Source organism: Herpailurus yagouaroundi, unplaced genomic scaffold (assembly GCF_014898765.1).
Source record: "Herpailurus yagouaroundi ecotype Mexico unplaced genomic scaffold, PumYag 77, whole genome shotgun sequence".
NCBI classification, from domain to species: domain Eukaryota; kingdom Metazoa; phylum Chordata; class Mammalia; order Carnivora; family Felidae; genus Herpailurus; species Herpailurus yagouaroundi.
Window position 1 is genome coordinate 1038965 of NW_024412388.1, and position 14008 is coordinate 1052972.

General features: G+C 66.3%; 2 protein-coding genes across 4 annotated transcripts in view; one reads left to right on the forward strand and one right to left on the reverse strand.

The window, feature by feature from the left end:
* PRKCZ (protein kinase C zeta) overlaps nucleotides 1-660 on the forward strand; it is an 80840-nt gene extending 80180 nt beyond the window's left edge. Inside the window, exon 15 of the mRNA XM_040458784.1 lies at nucleotides 191-660. Coding sequence (XP_040314718.1) covers nucleotides 191-278 — 88 coding nt within the window. The 3' untranslated portion in view covers nucleotides 279-660. The remainder of the gene's footprint in view (nucleotides 1-190) is intronic.
* Nucleotides 661-3649: 2989 nt separating this feature from the next.
* On the reverse strand, nucleotides 3650-12231 carry FAAP20 (FA core complex associated protein 20). 3 transcript variants are annotated; one of them, XM_040458795.1, is made up of 7 exons: nucleotides 11997-12231; nucleotides 10830-11005; nucleotides 9873-10197; nucleotides 8754-8882; nucleotides 7937-8066; nucleotides 7554-7840; nucleotides 3650-3731 (listed from the first exon to the last, which is right to left on the reverse strand). In XM_040458795.1, exons 4-7 carry the CDS (start codon nucleotides 8759-8761, stop codon nucleotides 3659-3661), a joined length of 498 nt encoding a protein of 165 aa, XP_040314729.1. In that variant the 5' UTR covers nucleotides 8762-8882; nucleotides 9873-10197; nucleotides 10830-11005; nucleotides 11997-12231; the 3' UTR covers nucleotides 3650-3658. The 3 variants fall into 3 exon arrangements, with proteins under 3 accessions (XP_040314729.1, XP_040314743.1, XP_040314737.1); XM_040458809.1 differs by lacking the exon at nucleotides 11997-12231 and adding an exon at nucleotides 11605-11682; XM_040458803.1 differs by lacking the exon at nucleotides 11997-12231 and having other exon boundaries at nucleotides 10830-11708.
* Between the last annotated feature and the right edge of the window lie 1777 nt (nucleotides 12232-14008).

A 14008-nucleotide genomic window follows, 5' to 3' on the forward strand; every position in this document is an offset into this window, starting at 1 on the left:
GCTCTCCGCTGGGGGCGGGGCCTGAGGAGGTGAAGCCGCGGCGGGGCGGGGCCTTCTGGGGGCGGGATGCCGCAGGCTGAGGGCGGGGCTGTGAGGGGGGGGGGGGGGGGGTCCGGCCCCCGGGGGGGGGGGGCGGGGCCTGCCGCGGGGGCGGGGCTGACCCAAGCCCGCGCTGGTTCTGTGCACCCAGGGACGTCATAAAGAGGATCGACCAGTCGGAGTTTGAAGGTTTTGAGTACATCAACCCGTTACTGCTGTCCACCGAGGAGTCCGTGTGAGGCCGTCTTCTGTGTCATGGACACGTCTGTGAATGACCCCTTCACTCTATCCTTAACCACAGCGCATGCATGCCAGGCTGGGCGCGGGGCTCCGGGCGCGGCCAGGGAGGGACGCTTGCCGCTGAGACCGCGGACGGGGGCGTCCCGCCGGCGCTTCTCGGGGCGGACCGGTCTCGCGTCTGGGCCCGCGCGGCCGGCTTCGTGCTGGAGGAACCTGCTTCTTGTGCCTGCGCCGCGGAGGAGCCGCGGTGACCGTGTCCGAGGGACAAACTGCCCCACGATTTCGAAGGTGCACACTTTCCACAGAAACAGAACTGACCTGCTCCGCCAGGAGAGTTAGCCTGTAACGTCCTGAGGAATAAAATGTGCCCATAATGTCGAAGCCTGCCTTCGGTGCCTTTTTTTCCCGCCAGGGGCGCCTGCCCGGCCTGGCAGGTGACATCACACGGGCGGGCCGCAGCGGGCGGGGCCGTGCACCTGCAGGAGGCTAGATTCGGTAAGTTCCTGTCGCTGAGATTTAACACATATTTTGTTTGACTTTTGTTTTTAATGTTTGTTTTTGAGAGACAACGAGTGGGGGAGGGGCAGAGAGAGGGGGACACAGAATCCGAAGCGGGTTCCATGCTGGCAGCACAGAGCCCGACACGGGGCTTGAACTCAGGAACAGCTAGATCATGACCTGAGCCGAAGTCGGACCCTTCACCGGCTGAGCCCCCCATGTGCCCCTTAACACGTAGGTGCTTGAACAGCGGTGCGGGCTGATGCAGAGGGCACGCCTCACCCAGAGTGGGGCATTGGATGGCAAGGGGCCGGGATCCTAGATTCTAACGCTGCTCCCCGAAGCTCCCGAAGACCACAGAAAAGGAAGAAAATCGAACTAAACTTGCACAAAATACTCCTGAAAACACTAAGCAGCGCCTACGTGATGTCTTACGTATTAAATTTTTAAAAAACTATTTGTATCAGTAATAATGATGCTCAGAACTGGGAAGTTTGAACAGATCTGTGTGGGTGGCCGTCCGCTTACGGAATAAGTCTGGAACACCCACACGCTCGCTCCTGACACAGCCCGCCTCCTGCCCCCATAACCTGCCCAGGTGGCACGCGCCCATCACCCTCCTCCTCGGATGAATGCCAAACTGAAGGTTTTCTAAAAGGAGGTGAGCCGCCTCTAACACGCTCCTTGTGGCTCGAGCCCCGGGCAGGGCGTGGGAGGGCTCGTCTTCCACCCGCCGGACACACCGAGTGTCCCTCTGCCCACTTGTGCTCCGTCACCACACGCACCGCATCCCCGCGCACCAGGGCTCGCCTCCGCACCCCGCCTGCGGCTGGGGGTTTGGGGCGGGAGATGGTGGTAGGAAAAGTGGAAACGAGGGGCCGCCTGCGTGGCAGTGCCCCCGTCCTGCCCTGACTCCGGCAGATGAGCCGACTCGCGTGCTCAGGGCGAGGCACCACCGACCCACAGCCCCCGGCCGCCCGTGGCCTCTGGACCCTCCCACCCCGGTTGCAGAGCAGCCTTGACACGACACGGACACTTGCCCCAACCAGCACCTCAACCGCAACCCGGAAGTGTTGCCTCCGAAGACCGAAATTCAGGACCGCAGAGCAGATGCGGGAGCCAACTTCGGGGTCTCAGTGTCACAGCCGGTGGTGACGTCCAGTAGCACGGCTCCTGTCGGAGGGCCACGCGGTCACTCTTGACTGGTGAGCAGCGCCCGGGGATGAGCGGATGTCACCTGGGGAGGGTGAGACCCCCAGCGCGCCCAGGAAAGGGATGACGTCCCCTGAGAGCCCCCTTCGTCCTGATGGGGGCCATTTGCCACAGTGGGTACAAGGACAGCGTCTGCAGGGGCCCCGGATCTGTCCCCATTTGCAGCACATATTTCCCTGCCGCGGTGCCACCAGCTTCCCAGTTATCAGCGTGGCCGCTCACGTGTGGACGTGTGCAGCGTCCCGCTTGTGGCCAAAGTGTAAATTAAGGTGCAGGACAGATCGAAGGGGGGGTCGGAGACAGCCATCCCGACATTTGCCAACGGCTCTGGGCCCCGTACGGCGCGCGTCCTTCTGTTGGCCCGAGGAAACCAGAGCCACCGCGCTGTCCTGTGTGGTCTGTGCGGTTACGAGCCGTGCGGCTGGCCGCCTGCCTCCTGCAGACGATGCTGCCGCCCTCGGGCCCAGGCCGTCCGGACTCTGCCCCTCGAGCACAGGCCGTAGCGAACACACTTGCGCTTATTTTCGTCAACGGTGGATGTTTCTAGGAAGCAGCAGTTTTTTAAAAAACAGGCTTTATTTAGAGCAGTTTCAGGTTCACGTGAAAATGGCGGGGCAGCTGCAGAGCCCCCCCGCGCACCCCCCGCCCTCGTGGTCCCCCTCCCCCTCCGAGAGGCTGCAGGGACGCGGCATCGTCTCCAGGGTGCCACGTGAACGTCTCGGTGCTGGGCAGCACGCGGGTTTGCACAGAACGTTTCAGGACACGTATCTGCCACTTCAGCTCATGCAAAGTAGCTTCGGCCCCGAGAGCCCCCCGGGCTCCCGATTCGTGCCCCTCCCCCATCCTCTGGCCACCAGTGGTCTTCTTCCCATCTCCGTGGTGTTGCCTTTCCCAGAAGCTCCCCCGGTTGGAGTCCTGTCCCAGGTAGTCTTTTCAGAGCGGCGTCTGTCACCCGGTCCCCCCGTGGTCCTTCCGTGGCTGGTGTGACCCGCTTCCCGCTGCCGGCGCTCTACAGCCACGTGGCTGTGGTGGGGACGAAGAGGTCACCAGAGCCCGTGGGCCACCAGCACCGGAAGGAAAACTACCTATACGGTCTCGTGCCCCATTTTCCACTTGCCCTGGAAGCCCGAACACAGGGCTGGTGCGGAATGTTCCGGCAGACCGGCCTGCCCACTGCCGGTGGCGCCCGGCCCGTTCCCTGCCCTGAAGTTCCCCACTGGAGGAGACGCTGCCCGTCGGCGAGGTCCGGGGTGCCTCACAGTGATTCTCTTCACCCCGTAGCAGTCTGCGCCATGCGAGGAACGAGTTCATCCGGGGAATGAAAACACGGTGCGAGCAGAGTCCGTGGAGGTGGGAGAATGCACTGCCCCCCGCCTGTCCACCTGTCTGTTGACGTGGCCGACTTTGGGACAGACGCCTAGTTTGCTCGCGAGAGTCTCCGCTCATCTGCGCGGGCCGGGGTCCGCCCGCCAAGGGGCTCTGCCCATTTCTGACTACAGGAAAGCACCCCGCTTCCCGAAAGCCAGAAAGGATCCTGGGTTTCGGCCTCAAGACGAACCACCTACGACGCCAGCTGTCCACACGGACACGTTTTTTAACAGGCAGCTTCCAAAACGGTTCTGGTGGGTGGAGTCGGGGCCTCCGTGCCCGCGGGGCTCACGCACGTCAGTCACCACACCACGTCCTCTGCGCTCTCCTCCAGGCACTGAGCGAGGTGGTTGTCGATGTCCAGCCGGGCCAGCCTGCGACAGGGAGATGGTCACTCGCACAGAGGGAAGGGCGCCCAGCACACACGTTCCCGCCCTTCCCTCTGCTGACGAGCACAGCGAAGGTCAGCCAGAGAGAAACCCAGTCTCCACAGCTGGTCAGAACCCCAGGGGAAGGTCCGGGGGCGGGGGGGGGGCACCAACCAGAAAAGGCCCTTCCCCAATCCTGTCCCTCGGGGAGGTTTCTCTGGGCCCAGGCGCTCAGTGCACCTGCCACGTGTCCGTCAGACACGTTCTCGAGGCTCACGCAGACTCCTGCCTCTGAGGCTGTGGGGGGGGGGCTGGGGCACCCTGTGTCTGAACGAACCCCCCAGGGGATTCCGGCCCCGACTCGGCTTGAGAACCTCACGGCTCCCAGCCAGCTGCTGGGGCTGGGGCCTGAAAGCCCGTCCCCAGGAAAGGGGATCGGCAGAGACCATCAGCGGCGCGAGAACGGGTCAGCAGCTCCTCCGTCAGGCCTCACGATCTTCCTTCCTCGTGCCCACACCCCCAGAGGGCTGAGCCCCCCGACTGCAAGCAGCAAGGCTCCCGTGCCCACCGCAGCGTGGGGTCTACCTTACCCGGTGGCTGGCCGGCCCACAGCTCCTGGGCCCCCTGCTATCGGCCACCCCCGGACCAGGCCCCCCTCGTCCAGCCCTGCTCATGCTCTGGACGGGCCCAGCCTCCTCCGTCTCCCTGGGCTCGGCAGCCTGGATAACGACCCCTTTCACATTGGGACTCGAATGTCACCCACAACCTCTGCCCCAGCCCGGGCATGTGTCACGGCGGACGAGGCCCCACCTGCACCTTAGAGTAGAAGACATGGGTCCTGCCCCCAACGACAGCTCTCCCCACCGGGGCTCCCCGGGTCTCCATCAGTGGCTGACAGAACAGCCGCCTCATACGTCCTGAGTCCTGTCGGGACCTCTGGAGACGCCTGCGGGACATGGCCTCTGAGGGGATTTGCCCGGATGGCTTCTCTCCTCTGAGACCGCCCAAGATGGGACCTTTCCCCTGCCCACATCTGGGGCCATCCTGGTCAGCTGGCCAAGTTCTCCGGCCAGAGGGGAAAGGCCCTTACCCGGGGCATCACCGCGAGGCCCTGAGGGCCACAGCACCGCTCTCACCCTGTGGCTCGGGGAGCCCATGCCCGTTCTGGTGGCCGTCGGCGCCCTCTCAGACCCTGTAGGCGGCCCGATGTGCTCTGAAGTCCCTGGGGCCCCTGCGGGCTCTCTCCGAGGCTCCCAGAAGATTCTAAGGTCTGCACCAGGCCACCCTGTCCGGGAGGTACCCTCTGGGCCCCTTCGGACCTCCCCCTGGTAAAAGAGCTCTGTCTCGGCCAGACCCGGTCTACAGAGTCGCTGCGGCAGCTTGTCCCAAGACAGGCCTGCCTCGCTGTCACATGGGAACCCAGTGCGTGGACAGCTGGCCCGGCGGCACGAGAGGAGACTCAGCCCAAGATCCTCCGCTGGCTTCCGACTCAAACGGAGGGGGCTCCGTGTCTGGCAGCTTGAGGGGCCTCGGAGCTGCGAGACGCCAACAAGCCAGGCTCTCGTGGAGCACAGGGGACACAGCTCAGCTTCCGGTTTCCACGTCTTCATGGCAGCTGGCCCATGGGAGCCTGTTTTCCCAACCGTGTGTGTGTGTGAGACTCACGGGCATCAGAAAGTACATGGGGCACCGGGCGTGGCAACAGGCACATCTTCAGGGCACGGGGCTCACACCCAGTCTGGCGAGCCCAGTACGTGGTCGTCTGTCACACTGAAGAATAAAGCAGTGCCCCGAGTGACCTGGAAAACGCTAAGGCTTTGAGAAGATCGGCGAGTTTGTCCTCATGCGCCGTCTCCCCGAGGCACATACTCCGCCAGAATCGCTATGGGCGTCTGTGTCCCCTCCCCCCCCCCCCCGGGGACGAACACGGAGAGCAATGCGTGACTTTGGTTTCCGGGGGAGAAGTTCCCAAGTGGGGCGCCTGGCTGGTTGGGCCAAAAGAGTGTGTGACTCTTGGCGTCGGGGATCATGAGTTCGACCCCCACGTTGGGTGTAGAGTTTACTTTTTAAAAATTAACATTTAAAAAATTCCCAGAAATTACTAAAAGCCCACGCTTTTCTAGAAACATCACCAGACAATTTGACAGTTCGATTACCGTGTCCACCTGCTAACCCGGGCCCTCCCAAGGCCCAGTCTGTCTCCTTGCCCCGAACATCCCACAAAGGACGTGAGCCTTCGCTTGCAGGGACCCGGGATGTCTGTTGTCCCCAGTCACAGCCACAACCTGAGGGGTGTGCTCTGGCCCACGGACCCTCTCCCTCGTCAAGTGGAAGAACGTGCCACGGCGTTTCCGATGCGCGGAGACGTGAGCCCAAACGCGCCGACACCTACTTTGGGAAAAATGAGGCGCACTCCCAAGTCTTCCTTCGACTGCTTACAAAACCCGAAACTAGAACTTTTCCGTAACGTCTCCGTCGCTGGAAGTCTGTTTTTTAGACTGTGCACAAATGCCAGCATGCCAAGGACAAAAAGAACCCCCCAGAACAGGAGACCGGTTGGGGCACCCCGACCGCATCAGCTCTCCAGAAAACCATTTCCCTCCGGGGCTCCCGAAGGTACCAACGGCCCCTGGGTTTCTGTGGATAGGGATGAGTCAGGAAATCAGGAGGACCCCCGGTTTAAAGGTGCTCACTGCTTTGTCAGAACGGGCAAGCGAGCCCCAAACACCGGTCCTGGCAAGAGGCAGGCAGGACGGCGAAAGGCTGGGTCTGCAGACACTGTGCAGACCTGGCGCTCACACGACAGCCAGGGAACCTCCTGTGGGCCACCGGGCTCCCTTCTCCATGCCCGGCAGGTGGCTTCCCCTGCCGGGGCCTCACCCACTGCCTCGCCCGACCTGTGGGCTCCGCGAGGCGATGAGCACAGGGGTGCCGGGCCCACCCCCCAACACCAGGCTCTCAAAGGCTTGTTGTGATACAAAGCGCAGCCTGGAGAAGCCCAGACAGCTGAGCACAGACGGGACGTCGTCTCTCTGTCTAAAGGCCTTCCCGTGCGGGCTCCGCGCTGCTGATTTTCGTAAGGTTTGCTGGTGTTTGCTCTGTCGTCAGCGGCTCCATTGTCTTCACCGTCCTGGGCTGTTTTTGCTTCCGGGGACCAGGGACGTGACCCGCGACTTAAGGACACCGTTCTCCCAGCCACGCGAGGTCCAGCGCTGGTCCGCTTACTGAACCTGCTGTCCATTCACTTCACTTGACCGGGATCCTTTTGATAATCCTGACCCCTGTGACCCCCACGTCTGTGTCCTGAGCTGTGTGACACATGGCCCACGAGCTGGGCGTCTGGAGATTAATATCTTAACAAAATTGGAGGCACTCCCCTTACTTAAAAAAAAAAGATATACATCGAGTTTTTAAAGAACAAAACACCTCTACGCACAAAAAGTCATTTTTAAAACCTCCAACCTACCACTGGGAAGGTACCGGTGAACTATGTACACAGGAAACTGCTTGGTGACCCCACAGTCTGGCAGTCACCACAGGGACCCTGTGTCAGGGTGGACCGGCTTAGAGGCGGGGGAAGAGGTTCGGTGCCCCCCCCCCCGGGTCGTGGCATCCTCTCCAGGGAGGAGAGGGCCGGCGGACCCCCAGACCTGCCCGTCTCCCGAGGCGTGCAGTCCCTGCGCGCCGCGCACTCCGCCCGCACGAACTACTGTTTGAAGGGCCCACAACTGAGCTCGGGCACCCTGAACCCCCTAAAGCCCGCTGTGGTTTCCAAACAGGGCTGGGGTCCGCAGAGGCGGAGGGAGGCCGAGGGCGGGGCGCACTCACCCGGGGGCGAAGTCGGTCTGGCACATGGGGCAGGTCCGCAGGGTCGGCGCCGCCTCCCACGGTCGCTCCCGGGCGCCGGGGGTCCCGCGGGGCTCAGGCCCCAGACATCGCTGCGGGGACCGGGCGGGGGACCCCGGGCGCCCCCCGGCCCCAAGGAGCAGCTTGTAGCAACGGCCTGAGCCCCCGCCTCCGCTCGGGGCCGGCGGGAAGGGCGTCCAGGAAAAGGTGTGGGGTCCCACGGTGAACACCTCGGGGGACGCGGCACGCTCGGGACCGCGTCCAGATTCCTGCCAAATGGGGTCGACGGGCCGCGTCATTGGTGCCTGGGCGCCTCCGGGGCCAGGGACACACACACGGCCACCCCGGGGGTCCCCCCGACGCACCGGGTCGGGGAAGGCGGGCAGCGGCGGCAGCTCTCCGTCGGGGTTCAGATCCGCTCTCGCAGCGCGCAGCAGCTCCGCCCACGGCCGCGCGCACTCGCCTCCGTCCTCCGGGAGGGGCCCCGCGCGGCCACTGAGCGAGCAGAGAGACCTCAGTGGGGGGCGCTCCGCAGGGGGCCCGTAGGGAGGGGGCTCGGGGAGGGCGGGTGGGAGCGGGAGGACCTCGGCGGGGGGGGGGGGTGGGGCTGGAGCGGGGAGACCTAGTGAGCGTGCGTCCCGCGGGGGAGGGGGCTGGCGTGGGCAGGGAGGGCTGGGGGGGAGGGGGGCGCGGGGGAGGGTGACAACTTCGAGGGGGCGGAGCGAGCCGGGTTCTGGGAAGCACACACGGGCCTGCCCCCAGCGCCCCGCGCCCCCTTCCCCCGTCCCGCGGCCCCCGGCCTCACCCGCCCCCCGAGGACGGCCTCCGGCGGCGCAGCCCCAACCGCGGCCTCCGCGCCGCCTCCATTCGTCTCGAGCCGCGCGTCCGGCGGAAGTGGGCGGCCCGCCGCGGACCCCGCCCCCGAGACAGGCCCCGCCCCCGGCCCCCGCAGGGCTCCCCGCCCCCTCCCTGCGGGGACAGGGCCCGGGCCAATGGTCCCGGGCGCCAATCTCCCGCCTGGGCGCCGTGGACCCGGGCCCCCTCCTCGACCTGACCCCACCCGCCCTTGTGCGCGCTGGGAGCCGCGCTTTGCACCCACCCCAGCGCACCCCACAGCCTGCTCCTCGCGGCCCCGAGGCAGCCTCGCCTTTGGGACACCGTCAGGGAGGAAGGAGTTCTGACCTCAACATTTGGGGAGACTGAGGCCAGGGGTCCCTCCCCTAACCAGAGGTGGGACTGAGGGAACTGATTTCCAGCTGCAGAGGGACGTGGGGGGACCCATCTCGCGCTGCCCCCCGGTAGGTTTGGGGTCTGCAGAGGTTTGGGAGGAGAAACTGTACATGAAGTCAGGCCAGGGGGCCCTCCGCATCCGCCCCCGGCAGCCACCCTCAGTTAAAGCCCACCTGCCCCATCGCCTGGGCCGGCCCTGGCTCTCCCACCTCCCACCGCAGGAGTCAGCTGGGACCCTCAGCTTCCCTCTCAGTCCAGGCGGAGAAAGGGACTAGCCTCCTCAGGACCATCGAGTTTTCCTAATAAAGGGAGGAACCTGGTTTTTTTTTTTTAATTAAGGGGGGGGAAAGTGAGGCAACAAGGTCCAGGTGGCCAGCCAAGGCGGGGAGGGGGGCCTCTAGGGGAGGGCCTGTGGGGGCTCCCGGAGACTCTGGCGGGGGGTGGGGTGGGGGGGCTCTCGCCGGCGAGCCCCCAGCCCACCACTTGGTGGCAGCAAACGTCCAGGCACCCTCCGCTGCTGCTGCTCCTGCGGAGCCCTGTGCCCCGTGGGCCCCAAGACCAGGCTGGAGTGCACAGGGAGCCGGGGGGCCGGAAGCTCCCCTCCGTGGATACGTAGATGTCACTTGAGGCGCTGGGACCCCGGCGGCTTTGGGGCTCTGCTCTTGCACCCCCTTCCTCAGGGCTCCCACGGCCCAGTTCCAACCCTCCTCACCCTGGCCCCTCTGCGCGTCACGGTCCTGCCCTCCGCCAAGTCCAGGTCTTGGGCACCCCCCCCTCACTGCACACTCCAGTCCCAAGGCCCCCCCATCCCGAGGTCAAGGTCACCCTTCATCCAGCTGCCAGGACAGACCTTCACCGGGGGGATGGGGGGGGGGAACGGGCCTGTTCGCCAATGCTCCCTGAATGTCTACCTGTGTCGGGGACTGTCGTAGATACTAACGCCCCCCGGGGGGAACGAGGCAGGGTCCTCACCCCCAGAGCCTGCCCACCGATGGAAAACAGACCCCACGTGCATAAGCCAGCAGAGCTGCAAGCAGGGGGTCCCGGGAGTCCCTAGAGGAGGCGACCTACCGCGGGGCCTGCTCCCAGGGTAGGGAAGCCCAGACGGACCCCAGGCATGCAGGCCGCAGGAGCCTGGCAGCCCCGGGACTGCCCAGTGGCTCATGTCAGGGGTTCCCACGCGCCCGGCTCCAGCCTCCACAGCCTTGAAGCCTTTGATGGAAACACCAGCACTTCTGCGGTCCGGGCCACGGGGACACGCGGGAGGGCCAGCGCCACGCCTGAGGCAGAGGAAGGCGCCGACTTCTCTCCGGGAGCTGAGCGCCGTGGTTCAGTGTCCCAACTATTCCTGCCCCTTCCAGTGCCTTCCTCTGTAGACCTCACACGGCCTGGGCTCCTGACCAAGAAAGGCAGAGCAAGGCATTGGCAGGGAGACTACTGCCCTGGCCTGAAGGTAGGTGACCCCCCGGTGAGGGCAGGTGTCTCCGGTGAGGACAGGTGACCCCGTGGTTAGGGCAGGTGTCCCCTGGTGAGGGCAGTCGTGCCCCGGTGAGGACTGGTGCCCCCGGTGAGGGCAGGTGACCCGGTGACCGCGAGCCCAGGGAAAGAGTCAGGGCCTGACAGAGCCTGGCTGTGGCCTAGGGCCCAGAAGGGGGGGGGCACCCGTTCTCCAGCCCAGGGGGCCTTGCTTGCCCTTGGCTGCCAAGGGAGAAGCCCGGGTCCCCAGGCCAGGCCGGCGCCGCCTGGGGAGCAGAGGCCCTCCGGGAGCCAGAGCACCGTGTACAACTCGTCCTCCTGGGGGCTCCTCCTCCCTGGTTTCATCCGGCTCCCGGGGATCAACTCCCCCCCTCCCCCCCCCCCCCCCCCCCCGCGCCTACAGCCTGGGACGCTTCCCCGGACAACGGAGCTGGGGTGACCCGCCAGGCGGGGGGCAGGTGCTGGCGCCTGTCAGGAAGCCCCGCCCCTCCCCCTCTCTGCCACCGCCTGCCTGACAGACAGCTGCCCCGCTGCCCCTGCCCGCACAGGGACCTTTTGCACGGGGAGTGGAAGCGCCAGGTCCCCTGACGCAGCGCCGGTGTGGGACAGGAGAAGGTCGGACGTTGAACTTGATCGAAGGCTCACGTTTTCTGGGCCGCCCGCCGCGGTGACAGGCAGCGAGTGGAGCTTCACTGGAAGATCATTTCTGATTGTGACAGATGCCCGCCCTGCAGAGACAAGTTCCGTACGAGCCAAATTCGTGTCTACGGAGACCGTCTCTGCGAGAAGAGGCCCCCTCGGGCAAAGCAGCAAGTGCAGGGCAGGGGTGCGGGAGCCCGCAGCCAGCAGCCCACTCCAAGCTCTCCCCGGCTCTGTCCGCAGGGCAGTGCTGGCATGTGCGTGATGGGCCGGTGCCACCCCCTCCCGGGTGCCGGGTCCAGCGTGGGACATGTGCGGCCGGGCGGTCAGGGGCCCCTCGCTCCCGCCACCTTCCACCACCAGGGAGCACAGGTCTCGGCTCCTGGTGCTCTCAGAGCCAGGTGGGTGCGGGTTCCTCGCTCCCTCTGGGGGAGCGAGACCGACCTCCCACAGGTGCCGATGTCCCTGGGAGCCCAGCCGAGGTTCCCAATCAGACCCTGCTCCGAGGCAGGGCTTGAGCCCCGCGAGGCCTCTAGCCACATCCTGGCCCGGAACAAGCTGGGGCGGTCTAAGCCCCCCGCCCCCTCCTTGGACTTTGGGGGGGCCGGTTCTGCCCGCGGGCCACCGTGCAAATGGGGTCAGGACGGCACACACAGGCGGAACAGGGGCCGAAGCAGGCGGGCACGACCTGGAGAGCCCTGGAAAGCGGAGCGGCCTTCTAGGTGACGCTGGCTGTGGGTGGCGCGTGTTCACGGCGGGGCCGCCGCCTCCCTTGCCACGTGACAGGACAGCAGGGCTCCCGCTCAGGGCGCCCCGGCCGTGCCTGCTCTCCAGGTGAGGACGGCCCGGAATGCCGGGCCACCTCCTCCCCAGAGTTCGGCCCTCTGACGAAGCCAGGCACCGGGCTCCGCTGGACCACACCTGCCGGCTGGCGTGTGCCAGGCTGGCAAGCCTGCCCGCAGCCAGGCAGAGGCATCCGTGGGCGTGCGGAGTGCCTGGTAGACGGGCCAGATTGAAGCAGTTGCCTGGGAAACATCGCAGGATCTGTCGGGCGGCGGTGGGTGTGTGGGGCCCGCTCACCGGCTCTGGAACAAGGGCGTGCGCGGCCTCCTCCAGGGGTCCCCTCCCGGCCGCAGAGGGATGGGCGTGGACGGCCGGGACACGGCGGCGGGCAGCGGGCTGCAGCCCCCGCTCTACGAGCCCAAAAGCCAAGAAACAGCTGGGCGTTGGCACGGGAGAGACGGCGGCTCCGTTTGCAAGCCCTCACCTCTCTCCAGGACTAGTTTCCGAGCCCTGCTTCCAAGCCTCCCCACCCCGTCCCAGCGTCCCGTAGAACCTTGTCACTGCCGTGAGGTCCCGCGTCCCGCGCCCCCTGCCCTGTCCTGCGCCCATGCCCTCTGCACAGCCACACCAGCCCTGCCTGTGTCCCCGTGTCTCTGGCTCAGGCTTCTGCCCCCCACGGGGTCCCCCTCCTGACCCTCGGGCTCTGCTCCGGTGCCCCCCGCGCAAAGAAGCCTTCCTGAGCCACCTGAAGCTCCTCCACAGGCCCTCCATCCACCGGGTGGCCGCTGCTGGCTTTTCCTACCGCACAAGTGGGGGCGGGAGGCCGGGGATGCCGCTACCTTCCCGGAGGGCCAGCCTGCCATCTGCTGCCACCGTGTCCCCAGAGCCTCCGGCGGTGCCGGCCGAAAGGGGGCCCAGACGGGACTCTTCGGCCGACCCTGAGTGTGAGCCGGGGGTGGGCAGCGCCGCGGGCTCTCCTCCTGTGGGGAGCAGGGGTCACGTCAGGGGGTCGAGCCACGTTGCACCAAACTGCGTCCGCTGGGAACCCGCGAATGGGACCCGATCTGGAGGCCGGGTCTCCGCGGACGGAATCAAGTTAAGAAGACGCCGCGTTGGGTCAGGGTGGGCCCGCAGTCCACCCCGACTGGTGTCCTTGTGGGAAGAGGGAAGCTTGTCAGAGCGACACGGCCCGGGGGCAGGAAAGGTCCTCCCCGGGGCCTTCGAGGGACGGCGGCCCTGCGCACCGTGAGTGGGGACTGTGGCCCCCAGACTGTGCGAGCACGGACTAGTTCTGTGGTTCTGAGCCCCCAGTCGTTTGTGCGGCAGCATCGGCACACCGTCTGCTTCAGCACCCGGTGCGGTGGGGTCAGTTGGGGGTGACTGGGCATCCCCGACCCGCCTGTCTCACCCCCTGCCCGCTGACCACCCCCCAGAGCGGAGGAGGCCGCTGCCGCCTGAGAGTATGGCCCGGAGCAGGCCCAGCTCAGCCTCAAGCTCACGAATGTCCCAGGGGGCGCCCAGGACGGGGCGACAGGGGTCAGACCCACTCCCAGCGACTGGGGGGGGGCCCCCCCCCGCGGCGCCCCCCCCCCCCGGGGCCCCCCCCCCCCTCGGCCTCCCCAGAGTGGGCGTGGCTTCTCCGCAGGGACCGCTCGTCCCACCTGCTGCCTCCTTAGGACAACCCTGCCAGGGCCTTGACTTCCTGGGATGCCGGCAGGTCCCTGTGCCTTCCAGGCCCCCGGCCTCGGCCACCATGAGCCATGGCTGCACGGCCACCACGAGCCCCCGTTTCTGTGAGGCCAATTTCCAGCCTGGCGCTGTGAGAGAGCTCTGACCTGGAAAGCTGTCATCCGCTTCCCTGGAGGTGTCCTTGAGTTGGCTCCTGGGGCACCTGCTGGGGCCCACAGTAGGGGGGGGGGGTTCTCTGTCAGAGGAGCTGCTGGGCCTCAGCCTGGGCCTTCACTCCTCCCCTTCTCCCCTTCCTCCCTCTCCCTGTTCCTCCCCTTACCCTTCCACCTCCTCCTCCTCCTCCCTCTCCCTGCTCCCCCTCCTCTCTCTCCCCTCTCCCCCTCCCCTCCTCTGCCTCCTCCCCTCCACTTCTCCCCTCCTCCCTCTCCTCCCCTCCCCTCCTCCTCCTCCTCCCTCTCCGTGCTCCCCTCCTCCCCCTCCTCCCTCTCCATGCTCCCCTCCTCCCCTCCTCCCTCTCCCTGGTCCTCCCCTTACGGCTCGATGGTGTCCGGATCGGTGGACGGGGGGGGAGTATATTTGGGGGGCGGGGATCGGGATAGCGGGGTGTGGGGAAAGGTTGT